This window comes from Aspergillus fijiensis (genome assembly GCF_003184825.1).
Source record: "Aspergillus fijiensis CBS 313.89 unplaced genomic scaffold BO72scaffold_34, whole genome shotgun sequence".
Classification (NCBI taxonomy): Eukaryota; Fungi; Ascomycota; class Eurotiomycetes; order Eurotiales; family Aspergillaceae; genus Aspergillus; species Aspergillus fijiensis.
In genome coordinates, this window is record NW_024469010.1 from 149219 (window position 1) to 168867 (window position 19649).

At 50.7% G+C, this 19649-nt stretch overlaps 9 protein-coding genes across 9 annotated transcripts; 6 read left to right on the forward strand and 3 right to left on the reverse strand.

Annotated features, from left to right (window-relative positions):
- The first annotated feature begins 742 nt into the window (after positions 1-742).
- BO72DRAFT_449468 (uncharacterized protein) lies at positions 743-1906 on the forward strand. Its single transcript, XM_040945032.1, has 2 exons — positions 743-1736; positions 1802-1906. The coding sequence occupies exon 1, from the start codon at positions 875-877 to the stop codon at positions 1424-1426; it is 552 nt and encodes a 183-aa protein (XP_040799758.1). The 5' UTR covers positions 743-874; the 3' UTR covers positions 1427-1736; positions 1802-1906.
- A 449-nt stretch (positions 1907-2355) lies between these two features.
- On the forward strand, positions 2356-5044 carry optD (small oligopeptide transporter, OPT family). The gene is made up of 3 exons (XM_040939294.1): positions 2356-2649; positions 2714-4561; positions 4686-5044. Exons 1-3 carry the CDS (start codon positions 2481-2483, stop codon positions 4979-4981), a joined length of 2313 nt encoding a protein of 770 aa, XP_040799759.1. The 5' UTR covers positions 2356-2480; the 3' UTR covers positions 4982-5044.
- BO72DRAFT_159105 (uncharacterized protein) lies at positions 5045-5583 on the reverse strand. Its single transcript, XM_040939295.1, has one exon. The coding sequence runs from the start codon at positions 5455-5457 to the stop codon at positions 5107-5109; it is 351 nt and encodes a 116-aa protein (XP_040799760.1). The 5' UTR covers positions 5458-5583; the 3' UTR covers positions 5045-5106.
- Positions 5388-6397, reverse strand: BO72DRAFT_159060 (putative RNA annealing protein Yra1). The gene is made up of 4 exons (XM_040939293.1): positions 6169-6397; positions 6035-6105; positions 5713-5977; positions 5388-5652 (listed from the first exon to the last, which is right to left on the reverse strand). The coding sequence occupies exons 1-4, from the start codon at positions 6292-6294 to the stop codon at positions 5650-5652; spliced, it is 465 nt and encodes a 154-aa protein (XP_040799761.1). The 5' UTR covers positions 6295-6397; the 3' UTR covers positions 5388-5649.
- A 1778-nt stretch (positions 6398-8175) lies between these two features.
- BO72DRAFT_407434 (ESCRT-III subunit protein VPS24) lies at positions 8176-9647 on the reverse strand. Its single transcript, XM_040942357.1, has 2 exons — positions 9268-9647; positions 8176-9204 (listed from the first exon to the last, which is right to left on the reverse strand). The coding sequence occupies exons 1-2, from the start codon at positions 9313-9315 to the stop codon at positions 8566-8568; spliced, it is 687 nt and encodes a 228-aa protein (XP_040799762.1). The 5' UTR covers positions 9316-9647; the 3' UTR covers positions 8176-8565.
- Positions 9648-9947: 300 nt separating this feature from the next.
- Positions 9948-11272, forward strand: wos2 (Hsp90 cochaperone SBA1). The gene is made up of 4 exons (XM_040945033.1): positions 9948-10092; positions 10282-10607; positions 10669-10839; positions 10898-11272. The coding sequence occupies exons 1-4, from the start codon at positions 10065-10067 to the stop codon at positions 10964-10966; spliced, it is 594 nt and encodes a 197-aa protein (XP_040799763.1). The 5' UTR covers positions 9948-10064; the 3' UTR covers positions 10967-11272.
- A 745-nt stretch (positions 11273-12017) lies between these two features.
- Positions 12018-13309, forward strand: BO72DRAFT_381611 (translation machinery-associated protein TMA46; the record flags this gene model as incomplete). Its single annotated transcript, XM_040941439.1, has 4 exons — positions 12018-12074; positions 12143-12160; positions 12270-12820; positions 12877-13309. 4 exons carry the CDS (start codon positions 12018-12020, stop codon positions 13307-13309), a joined length of 1059 nt encoding a protein of 352 aa, XP_040799764.1.
- A 1201-nt stretch (positions 13310-14510) lies between these two features.
- On the forward strand, positions 14511-15998 carry BO72DRAFT_381595 (uncharacterized protein; the record flags this gene model as incomplete). The annotated part of the gene is made up of 5 exons (XM_040941438.1): positions 14511-14926; positions 14993-15148; positions 15215-15364; positions 15437-15559; positions 15626-15998. Coding segments are annotated over 5 exons (1218 nt in total), but the record flags the coding sequence as incomplete, so codon positions are not given.
- A 644-nt stretch (positions 15999-16642) lies between these two features.
- Positions 16643-18109, forward strand: BO72DRAFT_497776 (cell wall glycosyl hydrolase YteR; the record flags this gene model as incomplete). The annotated part of the gene is made up of 4 exons (XM_040948721.1): positions 16643-17025; positions 17101-17186; positions 17242-17921; positions 18005-18109. The coding sequence occupies 4 exons, from the start codon at positions 16643-16645 to the stop codon at positions 18107-18109; spliced, it is 1254 nt and encodes a 417-aa protein (XP_040799766.1).
- Between the last annotated feature and the right edge of the window lie 1540 nt (positions 18110-19649).

Consider the following 19649-nt stretch of genomic DNA (forward strand, 5'->3'; position numbering starts at 1 on the left):
AACATCCTAACAACAGTTTCATCGAGGTCATACCTGGCATCGATAAAGGTTTAATCTTCCACAGTACCGTTCCTAAAAGGCAAACCTGCAAGCACCTCATAGGTCTTTGATGCACGTTGCTTCTCATCTCTTTCCCCAATACCATCGATATTACCCCTACACCCACCGGTCACTAACAAAGGTAGTGATTAGAACGAATCCCTATCAGTGGGCACAAAGGGAGTGTAACTCCTTCAAAGACCTCAACATGCGGCTTCGTAAGATTATTTCGCCCTTTTGGACCAAGGGTAAGTCCGTCTTTTCGAAGAATATAGGCACGGTGGCTCATGACTCTTCATCAATAGCTCGAAACACAGATCTTAGGGTTCACAACGCGTCTGAGGATAAAAAGAAGCATCAACTCTGCGGACTGCCCACGGAACTGATGGACCTAATTGCTTCCTTCATGGACAAGCCTGCTTTGTGCGCGGTGCGCTTGACATGCTCAACCCTCGAGCGCGCAATTAAGTATCAATTCGGACGGATTGGCCTTCATACGCTACACACAGATCTCTCCAAGTTGAACCTGCTTGCCATGGATGAACTCGCCGAGACCTGTGGCTTGAACCAGCATGTCAAGAAGATATCCATCGGCAGCGCTACTGGGAACACTATTGGCTACGGTTTCATATGGTATCGTGACATCTTGGAGAATGAGTATCTCAACTTCCTCTATTCTTCTAATGGATTCTTGAAGTTGAGGGCCGTCTTGAAGAAGTTCCCGAATTGCCAATCGTTTCATATCTCCTTGGCCAATCAGCCCGAATCGGGTACCTGGATCGACTGTCTCAGCCCCAGTGATGCAGTGACACTCGTGCTGCATCTCATCCCGAGCATGGCAAGACCCGTCGAGTCATTCAGCTGCTCCTACCCGGACTTCGACAAACATTCGGCAGGGGTCATAGAGCCCAGGAGAGTCTGCCCCCACACCTTTCATGTTGTCCGCTTCGGCCTTTGCTGGTCCACCCTTACCGAGCTGTGCCTACTTGCGCAGGTGAAAGACGCTCTTCTGGCCGACTTTGTTTACGAGCTCATTGATCAGGCGCCCAATCTGAAGAAGCTAGACTTGGACTGTGGTGGAGGCGAAGGGGTCGACGCCTTGTTCCAACTTCTGGGACAAGAGGGCAATAACATGAAGCTGGAGGTGTTCAAACTGTCAGGCGTGGTGGGTATCTCGGGTCAGGACCTGCAGAGCTTTCTTCTCACCAACAGAAACTCTCTGCGCATCCTGGAATTGAGAACTGTTCGCTTTGACGCTGGGCTCTGGGAGACGGTCCTGGAGAGTCTGATGCGCGAGTTCCCGGTCTTGAAGGAGCTAACTTTGCTTTGGATCGCCGATAGCACGACCGGTGTACGTAATGCCTTTCTCTGCATCTATTCTCGTTGAAAGAGAAAATTTGACTGACTGCTCACAGAGATATCCGATCCATTGGGTCCACGACAATGTCAGGGATGTACGAGGTCGCCATGGTCGCATTCGTATTACCTACTCAGGTCTCCCTGTGCACAATGCTCTATACTCTCTTCTGGTACGCTATCAGATCCAGCCTCCGCAGCAGCTGTCAGTTCAAGAGGCCCAGTGAGTGCTTCTATGGCAGTCTCGGGGTGGTATGATACGCTGTTGGCGCTGTGTTGTGTTGTCTGGGGTCTGAGAGAGGCTCTAGACTCTCTTGATAACCTATATGTTATCAAGAGATCTGGATTAGAGACAAAGTTAGCTTGTGGTCATAGCTGCTTTGTAAGAAGGTGGGTTGGCTTGTACCAAATTCATCATGATAATTTAATTCGCGCCGTATTTCCTTCCTTCGGGTAATCAGAATGTAATTGATGTGGAATGGAAGCTCTTGGTGATTCTGCTCGAGCGAAGAGAAGTAGTGATTACGTGTTTAGTCCCGCAGCAAATTGTAAGCATAGCTTATCTCTGCCTCTGCATCTGCTGTGTCCCGCGTTCTTACCCAATTGAGACTTTTCCCCGCGTTTTGTTATCAGACCGCACTTCTTCCTTTCGGCATCCTCCAAGAGACATGTCTACAATTCTCTTCCTCTTTCTGTCACCACAGTGTTGATTAGCACGGTGTATAATTTTCGGTCTCTTGTCCTTTCCGACTACTTCGAACTGTTTCAGTATTCTCATTATGCAACGCTCCAAACCGCCAATCAGCCCATCGCCGCCACCCCTATCTCTTAGCATAGGGCTAGCACGGCTGTTATCTGCACCAGATAGACTACACCCATGCCTATCGGTCGTTCACACCCTGGGCTAGACACTAGTCGGCTACAAAGTGTCAGCAGATGTGGCGATAAGAAGCAGGCTAAGGCGACTATGGTCGAAGTTTCTTAAAGACCGCCAAATCTTGTTTGTGGCTCTGCCATGGCTGCTTTTCTCCCTCGTCTTCCCTTCCCCGTCACCAAGTGCTGGTCACAGCCATTCGTCCCCCAAGATGGCATCCGAGGACCTGATCGAGATTGAGAAATCCTCCAAGTCACCTTACAGCACAGCCGACCATGAGGTAGAGCAAGGTCGCCTTGATGAGTTGCATACAAAGGAGGATGACTTGGCCGACAAGGAAGTCTACGACTATGAGTCGGAACACTCACCTTTCCCCGAGGGTTCGTGAATGACCCAAGACATCATATGTCAGGTTGGGCGATATCTAACATGAGTACCATACAGTGCGCGCTGTTGTACCTGAGACAGACGACCCAAGTATGCCCGTCAGCACATTCCGAATGTGGCTCCTTGGCTTCATATTCACAATGGTGGGCTCTGGTATCAACCAATTTTTCTCGCTACGTTATCCGTCGGTACATATCGTATCCTTGGTGGCAGAGCTGCTGGCTTATCCCTGTGGTGTCTTCCTGGCTAAAGTCTTGCCGATGTGGACTATAAGTCTCGGACCATTGGGAAGCTTCTCTCTCAACCCAGACCGCCAGTTCAATATCAAGGAGCACGCACTGATCGTGATCATGAGCAATGTCTCGTTCGGCTATGGGAGTGCGGACTCTACCAACATTATTCAGGCGTCTAGCTCCCAGTTCTACAATTTTGGTCTGTCAGCTGGCTTCTCAGTCCTGGTCGTCCTTTGCGCACAGCTCCTGGGATTTGGGGTCGCCGGACTCGCTGCTCCATGGCTCGTTGAGCCAGCGAGAATCGTCTGGCCACAGGTTCTATCGAATTGCGCGATGCTCGAAACGCTTCATTCGCGTGCAAATAGCGTCGCCAATGGCTGGAAGATCTCCCGCCTCCGGTTCTTCCTCTATGTCACTGCAGCTGGCTTCGTATGGTACTTTTTCCCAGGGCTCATGTTCACTGCTCTCTCATACTTCACCTGGGTGTGTTGGATCGCACCTCGGAACAAGATTGTAAACCAGCTTTTCGGCATGCAAACCGGCCTGGGACTGAGCCCTATCACTTTCGACTGGAGTCAGGTCGCGTACAACACCAACCCTCTGCTTTCGCCAGCCTGGGCTGCAATCAACGTCTTTGCTGGATTTGCGGTCTTCTTTTGGATCGTCGTGCCGGGCATCTACTACTCTAACACATGGTACACAGCTTACCTTCCTCTCATGACAGCCGACGTCTACGACAGAACGGGTGCAGAATACAACACCACCCGCGTTATCAGCTCGCAAAACACCCTGGATGTTGAGGCATACAAGAACTATTCTCCTCCATATCTCCCAGCCACGTACGCATTTGTCTACGGGCTGTCGTTCGCATCCATCACCGCAGTCCTGACTCACATCGGAGTGTGGCATAGCAGAGAGATCTGGGCTGCTCTTAAAGGAAAGAACAAGCTGGACATCCATGCCCGTCTGATGAAGAACTACAAGAACACCCCATGGTACTGGTACGCAGCCATCATAGCGGTGATCACAGCTATCGCAATCGTCGTGGTTGAAGTCTACCATACGAAGCTCCCCGTGTATGGCGTGTTTCTTGCTCTCATCGTCCCAGCAATCTACATGATCCCCTGTGGCATCATACAGGGCATCACTAACGTAGACGCCAATCAACTAAATGTCCTGGCTGAGTTTGTTGGCGGCTACATGTTCGAGGGCAAGCCCCTTGCCAACATGCTGTTCAAGATTCTGAGCACCGATGTGGTAGGTCAAGGCGTCTACTTCGCCATGGACATGAAATTGGGCCACTATCTGAAAATCCCCCCGCGGACCCTCTTCATGGCCCAAGGACTAGCCACCATCCTCGGGGCCTTGACGCAAGCTGGCGTCACCATCTGGATGCTCGGCAACATCAAAGATATCTGTTCCTCCGATCAAGCGGACGGATTCACCTGCCCCAACGGCCGCACCGTCTACTCTTCCTCGGTGATCTGGGGTCTCGTCGGCCCGCGTCGTCTCTACTCCGTCGGCAAGATCTATTCATCCTTGCTGCATTTCTTCTGGATCGGGGCCATCGCCCCGCTCATCACATACGTCTTGTATAAGTACACCCGCAACCGCTTCTGGAAGCTGGTCAACTGGCCCCTCATTTTCGTGGGCACCTACAACGTCCCACCAGGTTAGTCTCCCCTTTCTCTCCTCAATCCCCCGAGCTCCAAGTTACCCACTCATCACCTTTTCCCCTTTTCCTACTCCTTTCTTTTCTTGTCGCACACTAATCATCTACTCTCCCACCCCCACAGCAACCGGAATCAACTACTCCAGCTGGGCCCTCGTCAACTTCATCTTCAACCACCTCATCAAACGCCGCTTCTTCGCCTGGTGGAGCAAGTACAACTACATCCTCGCCGCGGCGCTGGACACCGGCCTCGCCCTCAGCGGCATCGTCATCTTCTTCTGCATCTCCTACCCGGGCGCCGTGTTCCCCGACTGGTGGGGCAACAATGTCTACCTCAACACGGCGGACGGGGACGGGGTCCCGTGGAAGGAGATGCCGACCGCCGGGTATTTCGGGCCCGCGAATGGCACCTGGAGCTGAGAGTGGTCGGTAACGAAAGTAAATATGTAAAAGACGTGGCTGGGGATCGGGGAAATGGGGAGATGACTGGCCTGTGTATAGTACAGGATAGGTGGCTTTTCTTCGTTCAGGTATATATTGGTAGTTCAACGTATCTTGTTCCATTGGTTGGGGATTTTATCTTTGATGATGACCGTCGCAGTGAAACTTCGCGATACTCGCGATACAAGAAAGGTACTATTGTACAGTACAGTGTGGGTTGGAGATGCCAAGGAAACTGCCCGCACGATGACTCTAAAGCGTACAGAGTAAAAGAACTTGCGAGGAGATGCATTGAGACCACAAATTTCTTTATTAGATACAGATAACAGACCCGATCTTCCCACCACCGACGAGTCCTCGACGCAGTGAAAAAAAAAAGTAAAAATAAAAGGGACAAAGGGGTAAGACGAGGGGGAGGTGGAGGCAAAGAAAAAAAAGCAGACCGCGAGTAACATAAGTCCGAAATACAGCAAAAGTGGAGGAAAAAAGAGGAAAGGGATAAAGGTGTTAAGGGGAATTGTGTTAAGGGGAATTCGACTCGAATCCAACCGGCAGACCCCGAGTGCGCAAAGAGTGTGGCCAGGTGGCGAAGGATTTGGACGACAACTTCATATCGTTTTTACAAATGAAGGTGTATCGTGGATCATTTACTAGAACACGTGATTAGTCGATGGTTGCACAGAAGCCGGGAGGAGAAAAAGGAAGCTTACAGAGATCTCAGCCATGCCAAGGTCCTCACCAGCAGCAGCCTGTTGCTGCTGAGGGGCTCCGTTCGTCTGAGCGTTACCCTCAGCAGGGCCGGTGTTATCAGTGGTAGCGAAGTAGTCAACCATCTCGGCATCAAGCTCCTCGACGGTCTTGGGCTTGGGGCGGTTGGAAGTGCGGCCGTTCTTACGGGCACCACGGCGACCACGTCCCTGGGCATTAGTAGCGGCCTTGTTGGCAGTAGCAGGCTTGGGCTTGGGCTTGGTTTGACTGGACACATTGACACTTAGTCACCATCAAAAACGAACAGAAAGGATGAAAACTTACGCGACACGGTCACCAAGGGACTTGGGAGCGGCAACATCGGGCGCGTGGGAGGCATCAACGACAACCTCGATCTGGTATGTGTCAGTGCCTAGAGCTTGAGCAGAACAATAACGAAGAGCAATAATAAGACTGACCTTCATGGGTCTGCCATCGACTAGAAGGCCATTCAAGTCCTTGGCAGCCTTCGCAGCTGTATCGGGCTTGCTGAAGACGATGGATGCGATTCCACGGCTAGTACCATTCTGGTTGTAGGTGAGCATAACTCGCTTCACGGGACCTGCAGACTTTGTGAAGTATTCCTATAGCACCAGGAAAAATCGAATTAGTATATCGAATCAAGAAGTTCAGTTGCAGAACTGCGAAAGCATCGGCATGAACACAATTCGAAAGACGCATGATAACGGCCTCAGAAGCGACATCGACATCAAGAAGCATCAGCGAGCACATAGCGGCAGTTAGTTGTCAGCATGGATAGTTCTTCCGCATCTCTGCCAGAGTACGGTGCTGTAGGCAGCCGTTCGCTCGTCCACCGTAGAATCTCCAATCAACATTGTAACCCTGGCCAGCATGCCCCTCCACTCGTTTCAACCTCACAAGATGTAATGTCATCAGATGCCTGGTAAAAGGCTCCTCAAAAAGTTGACAGGACAATCCATCCAGCATGCATGTCACACATTTATCCCCCGAATTGCGAGATCCCAGAAAGGCGGCAAACGTGTAAACAGGATCCCCCAGATGCCCTCCGTAATACCCCAGTCCAAGAAATGCAAGCCATGGCTACTCTCACAATGTCCAAAGAAGAATGTATCGTGCCCAGCCAAGCACGATAGCATCGCTCGATAACACGTGGTATGATATGGCGCTCGACCACAACTCGCTCGAAGCGTTGTGTTGGATGTACTGCTGGCATGCCAATGCGCTCGCTGATGCCTGAGAATCCCGACTAGAGGTTTCATTCGAGCTTGACCAAGCGAGGAAAGAAAATGAAGGCATGCTTCGAAGGATAATCCATAACACAGTCTGCGGCTTCGACAATCCAGGAGGGACACTGAGAGCTCCGCTCTGGATTGGATGCGCCATTTGCAAGACTACGGCAGAGCTCGACTTTGATAGGCTTTCAAAGCGCGAAGGAAGATATCTGCGCCAAAAGCGTCAAAGGAGACTGCTGCCCGTGCTGATATCCACAGTTCACGACGACGATATATCCATGACGGTGGCAAGGATCGAAACGCGAGTGAAGCCGTTGCGCATCGAAGGTTTCGGAAAAGAAACATGGCGATAGAAACCCAAGGCAAAGGCCTTTCGATCAACATACCTTGATATTGGCCTCGTTCACATCGGCAGGCTGGAGGGGGGCGTTAGCTTTTGGCTTCCTGCAAAAGATTTTGGATCTAACATACCAAGCCGCTGACCATGATTTTACTTTCACGCGAGACGGGGTGTCCATTCTGAGCGACTTTGCCGGCAGGCTTAGCAGTCTTGGTGGTCTTCTTGACTCCACCGACTGGAACAGAAGCAGCGGCGGCCTTAGGGGCAGAACGGCGGTCGCGACGACGAGCACCCTGGCGGCGGCTGACGAGAATCTCGTCGAGAGACTTGTCCAACTTGCCAGACATGATTGTAGTCGATTGGGAGTTTGTCGAAGAAAGGATGAGAGATCGATCGATAGCTTTCGCAAGTCGCGAGTGTTACGCCACTGAGTTCGCGACTTTGAGGAAGCGAAGGCGATTGTTCTGGGTAAGATTTGTCCAGAAGCTGGAAGACGAGCTGAACAGTATAAGTTGACAGTGAAAACTGACGGTGGAAGAGTTTAAACCACGCACAAGTGGGGACGCGATGGATGCGGGATGATGAAGATGATAGAAGTGATGTGGCCGGGATGGGGGATGGATGGATGGATGGATGATTGAAGAAAGGGAAACACAGGCGGCGGATGAATGGAGAAGATAAGCAAGGGCGGAGGGGAGGAGGCTGAGTCACCCTAGTCCCGATCAGGTCTTTCGAGCTACCCGCTTTGGGGATTGTTGCGACACACCCATTCAAGATACAACTTGAGCTCCATTGGAACGGAATTATTTACAGTATTCTAGGGCTGGAAAATTCATCTGCTACCTTTCCATTAACAGATAGACTTAATGAGTCTCGTGAGAAAGCACTTGAATTATGTTCAGACTCTGATTATGCCAAAGCTACTCACTGCTGCCCAAACACCAGAACACAAGAAGCAACGGCCCGATGATAATGCAAATGGATAATCTCATGACATTTGTATACAACGCACATTGCCAATTGATCGAACCATAGTATTGCGCGGTATAGTAAGACAACGCAATGTATTCGAAGCTCCAGAAGCCGAGGCTTGCCCAATATCAAAATGAATAAAGCAGAGATCAAGAAATAAACGCCTGGCGCGCCCTGTCCAATCGAACGCCATCTAAGACTGGTTGAAAGTATGTAAAGAAAGAGAAATAACGAGCAGGCACATGCATTAAGCCATAATAAACCATGATGAGTAAGTCGGCGTTGTCTCTTCAGCTCTTCAGGGCTTCCAGTCTTCCTCTCATTTGTGCAAGAGTCGCTTCTTGGTCCTCGAGCTCGTCCTCGGGCTCCGGCGCTTCCTCCAAAGGCTGCTCGGGCCTGACACCCTCCACCTGGGACAGTTTGCCCTGGAGAATCTCCTGCAAGACTTTGTCCACTTCCTCCTCAGCTTCGTCCTCCTCGTCTTCGAGCAATTCATTATTCGGAATCGCATCATCCACCATTTCCTCAATGATCCCGGCGCGGACCAGTTCGGTTGACAATTGTCGCATTGTGGCCGTCAGTTCCGGCATACGGACGAGGGTGTTGACATCCTTCATGATCCCCGTCGACTTCTTCAGACTCCCTTGAATCTTGCGCACCGAGAATGCCTCATTGACCTGCATGTGGACGCTCTGCAGCTGGGCTCGGCTAGTGTGTAGCCGGGTTGACTGCTTTCGGATCCGAACAAGTTCTCGCGCAAAGGTCTTGGCTTCCATATTGGCCTGCTTCGCCTGGGAGGGGTTGCGTTGGGCTCGTCGCGATGCACTTACGATGTGCTGTCGTGTTTTGCTTTCCAGTGTCTTGAGCTGAGAGATGTCACGGTCTAATTGACGGGTATTGGCACGAATGAGCTGGTTGCATTTCCTCATCTACAATCAAGAACATGGGGTCAGGATGGAACGACCAGTTTGAACACCTGCATGTGACAATACCTGTGCCTGAGGATCGGGGCCGAAGAAGACAGCCTTGAGGGTCTCCATCTTAAAGTATTTTCAGAGTTTCCGCAGCTGAGTGAGTGCCGTGAAAGTGTACTGCAGGTGTATGTTGATGGCCGAGGGTTCTGGGTTGAGCAAGAGTGGAACAGGCGTCTATCGGGAGGAACTCGAAGGCTTATCCGAAGACCTTGGCAGCAGGGCGGGGGTATAGGAGGGAGATTTTTTGCGAGTCTCGCCGGGTCAGGCTGCAGGAAAAAAAGACAAGATTCAATTCATAGAGGGCGTCACTACCAGAATCAACAGCAGTTACCTATAAAATTATATTTGTCTGGTTGGATGTTGTTCAAGGTTGTCATTCGCATCGCTTTTGGAGTGCCTGGCACTGCCGCACTCAGTCAAGCCAGGCTTGCGTGCTGGGAATAATACGGGCGAAATCCGGCTGAGTCATCCCCGAATGCGGTGACGTCGCTGAGATAGATGCATGGGACGCCTCAGGCCACAATTAACCCTCCATAGGAGCCCAGGAGAAGGTTCCAATGCAAACCTAACAAACTCCCTGCGGGCGGGAGAGTTCCAGTACTTTCTAGCACCATATTGAGCCGATCGTCAGCTTAGAGGGAAGCGGGCTGGATTTCACCTGCTACGGCTGCTGCTCTGCTCTGCTCTGCTCTGCTCTGCTCTGCTACCTAGACGAATCCACCTTTCACTCAATCTCTCTTCTCGACTTTCCCAATCCGATCCATCTTTTCTCTACATCTCAATCTTACATATCTCTTATCTCCCCGTCTTCCATAATGTCTCTTCCTCAGGTTCACCCCGAAGGTGTGTTTCTTGTGCTCCGTCCCTCATTCCTACCTTCCCCGCTCTTGGTTTTCGTGACTCGCACGGTGGCCGGTTGTCATAAATCGCCCCGGCTTGAGCTTGACTCGAGACCAACCCTGTTGAACACCCTTCAATTTCCTCGCAAGCTCTTTATCTCGCAGTAACAATGTGCTGACCATCTCTTTTCAGTTACATGGGCCCAGCGCTCCTCGGCCACTGAGGCCGAGCGCAACTACCTTTACGTGAGCATCAAGGCTTCCGATGTTGCTCGCGACGCCGCTAGCCTTAGCATCACCCCCACCAATGTCTCTTTCTCCGGCGAGTCTAAGAAGGGCGTAAAATACCAAGTTTCTCTCGACCTTTACGCCGAGATCGACCCTGAGAACTCGAAGACAAACCACAGTGACCGTGAGGTCGAGCTGGTGTTGCGCAAGAAGGAGCTCAAGGAGGAATACTGGCCCCGTCTGCTGAAGACGACTCAGAAGGTTCACTTCCTCAAGACCGACTTTGACAAGGTATTGTGACCCCATTTGTACCTTCTCGACTGGGAAACCGTCCAGGCTGACTTGGAGCTAGTGGGTCGACGAGGACGAGCAGGATGAGGCCCCCGAGGATGACTACGCCAGCGGCTTCAATGGCATGGAAGGAGGCATGGACGGTGGCCTTGGCAACATTGATTTCTCCAAGCTTGGTGGCCTTTCCGGTCTCGGCGGCGCCGAGGCTGATGCAGGCGAGGGCGAAGATGAGGTATGCTGAATATTACCCTTCTCGACCTTGTATGTGCGCTTGCTAACACGACCATTAGGATGAGGAGATGCCGGAACTCGAGGAGGCCGGCGATAACAAGGATTCCAAGATCCAGGAGGTTGCTTAAATGCGAGAAGTTCTCGCGGGACGCGCATTGCGACTTACGGATGTGGAGAACGGAGGCATAAACGAGAACACTTATCACAATCAGCATCATTGAGCCCATCACGCTCGGTCTATCGTATAATGTTTCGATAGACTCATAGTGTGTCTAACCGGCACAAAGTCGAACGACAGGTTTAGCTAGCTTTATCAGCCTGCCCAGAGAGGTACAGAAGAGAAGGACAAGTTGGAAAGGAAGCGAATAGTTCATTATTTTTCCTTCATTGGTATGAGATGACGAAATAGCCAACGGCGCTTTTGCCAAAAAGAAGACCTTCCTCTCCGTAAATTTCCCGAATAGCCCTACAGCATGCTTAATTTTTTTCATCGATGATGTCAATAGCGCCATGGCGCCCCTCCTTCAAGTGTGGCTTTGCGACCGTAGAACAAAAGGTCATCGGGGACATCGACGGGCCAGGGACAACTGCTGGTAAAAATATCCCTATCTCGTTCCTGAGCATAACAGACCAGCTCAATGTCGGCCATGTGAAGAGATTTTTGGTGGTCAAATCCGACAAGTAATGCGCCGGTGAGGGTTCGACCGCATTTTGGCTATCCAACTCAATTGGCGGAGAGGCAGATTATGTGAAGTTGTTCCGCCACACTTGGAAACCCACACCTTGAAAATGTGGAGGAACCTGCAACCACCACTACTGCACACCAACACGGCCTTTCTTCTTGTTCCTTTGAACCTCCATCCCGGTTGTTGATTCTTATCCTTCCCAGCCACGGCGTTGTGATTTTTTTTGTCTGACCCGGTTTCGACGTCAGGCCGACTCTCATTTAGAGACACCTTTTTTTGTCTTGTCTATTGTAATTTTTACTCCCCCTCCCTCCGCTTAGCGGACTGTACCCATTTCGTCAGCCCGCTTCAGTTTCGGCTTGTCTGTGGAAGCTCCCTTCCAACTTTCCAATTCTATATTCGAGGGCGCATACGTCTCTATCTGAGCAACCGTTTTATATCTTCTCTTCTTCGTTGTCCAAAAAGAAGCGCAATCAGATAAACACCGCCCATCATGCCTCCCAAGAAAGCCGATCAGCCTAAGAAGAAGAAGGCCACCGTCGAGGACAAGGTTTGAACCCTCGTGGCCCAATGCTCATTACGTGCGTCGTAACGCTAACTATAGCGACTCCTTTGCAGACCTTTGGTATGAAAAACGTACGTGAAGTCTTTTCATGAAAACCTTCGCCTTGTTGCGCCTACCTATCGTCCAGAAAGAAAAAAAAAGAAAAAAGACCAATTCGCTGACCGGTATCTTCCCTCGCAGAAAAAAGGTGGTTCCGCCAAACGACAGATCGCCCAACTCAATGCGCAAGCGGCCTCCAACAAGAACGCCGATGAAAAGAAGAAGGAGGCCGAGAAGCTTCGCCGTGAGGCCGAGAAGAAGGCTGCCGAGCAAGCCAGAAAGGAGGCTGCCGATCTGTTCAAGCCTGTACAGGTCCAGAAGGTTCCTTTCGGTGTCGATCCGAAGACGGTTGTTTGCGTTTTCTACAAGCAGGGCAACTGTGAGAAGGGCCGCAAGTGTAAATTCAGTCACGACTTGAGCCTCGAGCGCAAGGCCGCCAAGAGAGACTTGTACACCGATTCTCGAGATGTCAAGTCTGCGGAGGAAGAAGCCAAGAAGAAGGACAACATGGAGGATTGGGACGAGGAGAAATTGCGCAAGGTCGTTATGAGCAAGCACGGAAACCCCCGGACCACGACAGACAAGGTCTGCAAATATTTCATCGAAGCGGTCGAGAACCAGAAGTATGGTTGGTTCTGGACCTGCCCCAATGGAGGCGACAAGTGCATGTACAAGCACAGCTTGCCACCAGGGTACGTTGCATTCCTCCGTCCCGCAGTACTGTACGCGCAACTGACATTCTGGCTAGATTCGTCCTGAAGACCAAGGAGCAGAAGGCGGCGGAGAAGGCTTTGATGGACAAGTCGCCGCTTAACACCCTGACACTGGAGGATTGGTTGGAGTCCGAACGCCACAAGCTCACTGGCGAGTTAACGCCTGTAACGCCCGAGACGTTCGCTAAGTGGAAGAAGGAGCGCTTGGACAAGAAGGCGGCTGAAGAGCAAGCTCAGAAGGCCAAGGAAGCCACTGGACGTACATTGTTCGAAAGCGGCAACTGGCGCGCTGATGATAGTGAGAGTGAGAGTGAGGATGAGGCCGATGGAGTGTGGAACTTGGATGCCCTGCGGCGGGAGACGGAGCGGATCCGCGAGCAGAAGGAAGAGGAGCGCCTGGCCAAGCTCAACGGTGAACCCGTGCCGGTTTCGAATGATGCACAGATCGCACAAGAAGGTGAGGGTTGATTGAGTTGGTGCGAGGCTCCCAAGTAAAACAAAAAACTTACTTGGGTGTTTGGGCTGCGGACCTCCCACATTGCAATCGGCGTACCGGGCCATCTGTCCGGGCCCGAGATGTTGATCGTGTTGATGGCTGGTGGATGCAATGCTCTTGAGTCGCAGGAAATGCTACATGAGCGTTTGTGTTGACCTCCGCAACTGGGTTTGATGGCTCTGACGGTTAACGTGAACGGATTTTCGTGTCGCCTTTGGCTCCTCCCATCTGGATACGCTGCGAAGGGTGTCGAGGTTGATTCAATGCTCAAAGCTTTGATCAGGAGGACCGTCAAGGCGGCGGAGATTACACAGGATTGAGATAGATCAATGTGTTTGCGGTGAGAGGATGACTGACATGATTTAGTATGCCATATTTGTACGTACAGTTTTCTCTCAACACAAGCCAGCGTTGTCTTTGGCCTCTCGTCGTCATTCCTAGTAGAATTATCAAGTATTAGTACCACCTGCGGAAAGAGGAGTCGTGGTAGTGTTGACTGGCACTATAACAAGGCTTCTCCGTCCGGTCTTTAGTTCCTTTCCCCTTCCCCCACCCACTCCTACGGCCGAAACAGAGTTCTTTCTTCTGAGACCTTCGGCCCTATCTATGTCATGAAACAGCTGCCGAGGTATAGATATGCACTACTATGCCGATTTGATTACCCTGAATTCGAGCCGAGCTCGCTCATCAAAACGGAAGATCTATGCACGCGTCAATGTCAAGATAACATGCGAAGATGGAGAAGCTAGACCCTGTCTCGTTAAATCCAGCTATTAATGAGCCATGGCTCTTGGCTTGTGAGCATCCGCCAATCACTGTTTGCGCTTCGACGCTGCATCATCATGGATAAGAATAACATTGCCCATTTTGGGAACCTATTTTGCTAACTGGGCTGATTGTCGGAGCGTCCACGGTCTGACGAGACTGACATTTCCTTGATCTGTCAGACCCCCATGGCGCATGTGCTTCTCACTCTCCTTTTCCCTCGATCTATCTCTTCATCGTCTCGGTTTTGAGGGACTACTTCTGCAGTCTTTCTCGCTGATATGAGTATTTGCTTTTCAAATAGGCTTCTACTGGCCTTGGTATTTGGTTTCTTCCCACTTAGTAGGTAGCAATGCCTTTCTCTCTTTTCGCTCCCAGGGTCTTGACTCGTGCTGATCTGTCATACTAGCCGTGGCTCAAGTATGCCTCCCGCCTTTGGGTGAGTACGGATACTCCTACAATGCGACCGACCAATCTGTCCTGGACGCCATCGCGAAAAATTGCACAACGATCAATGGAAGCATCGTGATCGCGACAAGCTATACCGGCTCCTTCAACCTACCCAACGTTCGCAACATCACTGGACAGATCGGCTATGGATGGGAGGGGACCCCCGCGGTACCTGCACCGACGTCGATCAGCCTTCCACATCTCGAGTACATGGGGAGCGATATGTACCTCTTGGGTATTTCGACTTTGGCAAATGTGTCCGCGCCGAAGTTGAGGACGGCCGGATGGGCGCTAAGAATGGACTATGTGCAGAACGTTGATTTGCGATCATTGGAAACCGTCAGATATGCGGAGATCTTTGGCGATGTTTCCAGGTGAGCTCGGGCTGTCTTGCGCAATTTTGAGACGATATTGTTTGTGTGCTGATGCATCCAATGCAGTCTGCGCTTAGACTCACTTTGGAATGTGTCTGGATACTTTTCTATCTGCAATAAGGATAGATGCGAGAAAAACCAGTCTTCAACCACGCCATTATATATCTCTCTTCCTTCGCTTCAATCAGTGGGTAGCATAGAAACCGCTGGAAGTTTATCGGGGTGCGCCTGTCTGCCTTCACTCTCGTGTCATACACCAGAATCGAACATTGACAGCAGCTTGTGTAGACTAGCAGTGCCGAACCTGACAACCATCAAGGAAGAAGCTAGATTTGCTGGCTTCCAGCGCGCCTCATCCAATGCATCAGCTATCAACATCACTTTTCCTCGTCTCAATAATGCGCCTACATACATGATTTTGGGAGGGAACATCTCCAGGTGAGGGTTTCTGCCTCTACCAAGAGCTTGAGGTTGATGCGGGCTAACCAATGCTTCTCCCGAGGATACTAGTCTTTCCATGCCGGAAATGCGGAACATGAGTGGATATTTTCGGGTTGATGCTGATGATTCACTAGCCATTAACCTTCCTTTCGAAGAGGCGTCGTCTATTGACTTGTACGGAGCGATTTCAAGGTCGGTCTAAACGGAGTTTTACAGCATGTACAGGAACTTAACCTCGACTAACTGCGTTGGATGAAGTGTGAAATTTCCGAAGCTGAAATCCCTTTCCAGCTTCAGCCTCCATAGCAGCCTCTCCTTGGATTGCCAATCCGTGAAGGAAACCATCACGAAGGCCAAAAATGGCTCAAAAGGCTATGTAGACTGCAGTTCGAAAGAGCACTCCAAGAAGTTAGGCACCGGGGCCATTGCCGGTATCGTGGTTGGTGTTGTGATTGGTGTCGGACTTATAATTGTCCTCGGAGCGCTCTATTACATTAAGCGGCGAAAGAGACGAGAGGAAAAGCCAATATCGAACACGGAACTCAATGGCTTCAGTCCATCATGCTACGAAGAGCCGCAGGCAATTCGAGTTCCTCCTCCGAAGTACTCTCCTCCCTTGGGAACGAGGTGAGTAGCAATGCATATGTCTGGCTGTCAACGTCGGATGTTAGCATTACTCGGATCACTTGAGACAGCATTATATATAGATGACAACTGTCGATTGGGTTTGATCTGGGAACTGTTTTTACTTTATTCTGGCCTAGAGCGCCCAGTATGGCCTGCCATGATGGGGAAGCTCTTGAAAGCGGATCTATAGATTTCTCATTCAATCTGTCTTAGCCACAATGCTGAACGTATTTCTTCAGATCTGACAGCTAAAGGGAGGAAATCAGCAGTTATTTCTTTTTCAAAATCCGATCTCGTGATGGCGCCTATGTTTCTTTGCTGCCCCAGGCTCCCTCACGCCTGGCAGGAAACCTTGCCTAATTGTCTCACTTGAGAATGTGACATCCCTGCCACTTCCCCCCTGCGCTTCATGATGGAGATATCCAACGAGGATCTAATGCTCACATTGAGGGAGACTTAATATTCAATGTCTTGCTGCAGGTTTCAGTCCTTGCTACTCCAGACTATTGACTGATCGACAGCCGATATCCCCCATCTAGCACACGCCAACAACACAATCCATCCGAATTGCATCTATCACATAAGAAGCTTCTCAGACCGACAGGCCTGCTTTTCTCGGCTTTTGCTCTTTCAACAGCATCTCACAATATGGTTCGCATGAAAACCTTGAGCACATTTGTGCTCCCAGGGCTCGCAAGTCACCTCTCCATGGTGGCAGCGGTGGGACAAACATGCGAGAACGGAGTACGCCCATACTCAGCATGGTTGGCCGATAGTGTCATCGCTCGTAAAGATGCGCTGTTGAACGCTGACACTGAAAATGATGTCGCACTCTCCTTGAAGCTTGGACTGTTCCAACTTAGCGTTATCCATCTCAAGGAGTACTACGATGCTGCATCATGTGCAAAGGAGGACTGGGATGCATATCTGAAAGAGGCTACCGATAGTATTCTGCCGACAGTGTTGAACGTGACTGGCGATATTGAAGCTCCCATGGACATATTTGCCACGGCTAACGGGCTGTACTACCAGTGAGTGTTGAACCTGCGGTTCATTCTTATCAAGACCCTGACCATTGATCTGACACAACACGGCGACGGCTACAGATATGAGAAGTCCGGCGACGAAAGTTACAAGCAAGGCCTTGATGCTCTGAGAAAGGCATACAACGGCAGGAAACGCAATTCAGAGGGTGAGACGACGTACCTGGCTGGCTTATTTCGACCCGTCAACTAATTAAATGACAGGCGGCTTCTGGTACTATAACGCCCGACCGAACCTCAGCTATTTGGATGAGACCTATCCCTTGGGCGCCTTTACTGCCGTGTACAAGAACCGCTTCGAGCCCACCAACGCCACCCTGGCTGAGAACCTCAGCAAAGACCTCAATCAATTTAAGGACCATTGTCACCACGACACCGGCCTGATGGCGCATGGCTACGACGCCTCCAAGTCAGCCCCGTGGGCGAATAAGACTACTGGGGCAAGCCCATACGTCTGGGATCGCGCCCTCGGATGGTACCACATGGGTCTTGTGGAGCTTCTCCACAATGCAGATGAATTCCCCGGCCTCCTGAATCAGACGCAACGAGACGACGCTTACAAGAAGTATTACAATCTGGCAAACACGATCATCAACGATGTAGACGAGACCACGGGGTGTTGGTGGCAGGTGATGGAGCATGGAGGGGAGCAAGGCAATTATATCGAGACGAGTGGATCGGCCATTTTCACCTACTCCATTCTCAAGGGTGTGCGGCTGGGCTATCTGACGGGTGTTCACCCCGAGAGCGGAAAAGATTACAAGCAGACGGCGGAGAAGTGCTATAGTTGGCTGCTCGAGAATCGAGTGGTCCAGGATGACAGCGGCACGTTGAGTGTGAATGGCACAGTTGGGGTCTGCACGTTAGAAGATCCGACATATGAGGTATGTTCTCACCCTTCTCTCACATTTGAGACCCCGTGACTGCTCTACGGATATGGTTGGATGAAGTACTGACTACATGCTAGTACTACACTACCCAGCCGCTGTCATATAACAGTGTGTTCGGGACGGCGCCGTTGGTGATGGCGAGCTTGGAGCATGAAATGGCTGCCAATGCGGTGAGCTCCTGACCAGTTGAGTAGCATAATCGCCAAGAGCTCGGATTACTGAGAGGCATCTGTTGGAGAAGTTATTTAATGGATGATGGTACATGTCTTTGATAAGGAAGCAGTAGGATTCAAGAGAAGCACAAGCCTACAGTGGGTTATACAAAGTTGTAGTCACATATACCAGGTTAGCATACCAGCAAGTAATCAAAGCCTGTCTAGATAATTGTGTCCCAGGAATTGAGGATGCAAAGGCCAAGTAAGGTCGAGTTTGCCTCGTACACAAAAATTCTGTGCCGACTGTAAGGATGCCATCAAACCAGTCTCTTCTTACTTCGCTAGGGGAAGCGACGCCAATGCGAGCTTTTCCGTGGTTGTGAGGACGGCCTAGGAGAGTTGAATTAGAATTCAGTATGTGTACAGTACCAAATGTGAGTGGACATTTATTGTCTATCATGCTAGAAGTAAGGACTTCATAATAAGGAGTTTTGGTGAGCATAAAGAAATTGTAAGCAGGGGATTTGGTCGTATTCAAGTCAACCAAGGTAGAAATTAAGCTCGCTCCACGGGAACTCTATCCACCGCATGGAACATCGTTCAACTCGACCGTCGTTTCCATCCCGGCCCTGACAACTCCCTTGCCTCATACGGCTAACTCAATCATCACATTACCCCTTGGATGGGAACGACCTTAACCCCTTCCAGGAACCTACTTTCTTTTGATGAGACTAAATAAATCTGGATTGGAGTTGTTCTTGGACCTTGATGTGCACTGTCTGTCTTACTCGTACGCCCAGCAAACGTGCCACTTTAAGCCCACGGACGGACGACTGAAAGACAACCCGGATATGACAACCCCAAATCAAGCTCAATGCTTGGGATTTGACATCATCACTTTGCCAGAATGGACAACGGTCTAAAATTGGTGGCTTTGTGGTCATCCATTCCGCTATTCTTGGAAAGCATCGATCCAGACCGGGACCTCGTCCCAGCAATTGAGAATAATATCGATTACCTCTCTTGGCCATTGCCACTTCCAAGATCATCTTGCTTATGCTTCTATACGAGTATACTCGTCCGGACTACTCTTTCTACGGGCCTTCCGTGTAGTCCCCTGCAGATAGAACCTGAGCTTCCGAGTGGAGCCAGTCGCTGCTTTGTGCGATTGGAAGGCCCATGTCTCAGTCAATCAATCAAAGCCTAATTATATATTGGGAGATCGGCCTGGGGTTGGTGACTTGATCTGACTGTCCGAAATCCCCGCTGAATAGTCCGAATGTCGTGAAAATGCCATGTGAAATGAGCTGTGGAACAGTGGTTTCTCACATTGTCATTCGCGAGAACCCATTGTCTCGACTCCTTCATACTCGGCCTGTCCGCCACTAGGCATCAATCATTCGGTGTATGAGAAAAGTCAAATCCACCAATGCTCTACGCGACCATGACTCGGAAATTCTTTGCAAGGGTGAAATAGGAAGGAATCTACATGGGGGGCCAATTTCCTTGGCTGGCTGGAGCTGTGGTGGTGGATGGTCCCTAACCTTGCCCCTTGCAGAAACGAAAG

Coding starts and splice junctions, on each gene's coding strand:
- BO72DRAFT_159105 (XM_040939295.1), bottom strand. CDS start 5,457: ATGTTACTCGCGGTCTGCTTTTTTTTCTTTGCCTCCACCTCCCCCTCG.
- wos2 (XM_040945033.1), top strand. CDS start 10,065: ATGTCTCTTCCTCAGGTTCACCCCGAAG. Junction 10,093..10,281: donor TCCTCAGGTTCACCCCGAAG/GTGTGTTTCTTG, acceptor ATCTCTTTTCAG/TTACATGGGCCCAGCGCTCC. Junction 10,608..10,668: donor TCAAGACCGACTTTGACAAG/GTATTGTGACCC, acceptor ACTTGGAGCTAG/TGGGTCGACGAGGACGAGCA.
- optD (XM_040939294.1), top strand. CDS start 2,481: ATGGCATCCGAGGACCTGATCGAGATTGAGAAATCCTCCAAGTCACCT. Junction 2,650..2,713: donor ACACTCACCTTTCCCCGAGG/GTTCGTGAATGA, acceptor AGTACCATACAG/TGCGCGCTGTTGTACCTGAG. Junction 4,562..4,685: donor CACCTACAACGTCCCACCAG/GTTAGTCTCCCC, acceptor CCACCCCCACAG/CAACCGGAATCAACTACTCC.
- BO72DRAFT_407434 (XM_040942357.1), bottom strand. CDS start 9,315: ATGGAGACCCTCAAGGCTGTCTTCTTCGGCCCCGATCCTCAGGCACAG. Junction 9,205..9,267: donor GCCCCGATCCTCAGGCACAG/GTATTGTCACAT, acceptor TCTTGATTGTAG/ATGAGGAAATGCAACCAGCT.
- BO72DRAFT_449468 (XM_040945032.1), top strand. CDS start 875: ATGGCAAGACCCGTCGAGTCATTCAGCTGCTCCTACCCGGACTTCGAC.
- BO72DRAFT_159060 (XM_040939293.1), bottom strand. CDS start 6,294: ATGCTCACCTACAACCAGAATGGTACTAGCCGTGGAATCGCATCCATC. Junction 6,106..6,168: donor TCGATGGCAGACCCATGAAG/GTCAGTCTTATT, acceptor GACACATACCAG/ATCGAGGTTGTCGTTGATGC. Junction 5,978..6,034: donor TCCCTTGGTGACCGTGTCGC/GTAAGTTTTCAT, acceptor CAATGTGTCCAG/TCAAACCAAGCCCAAGCCCA.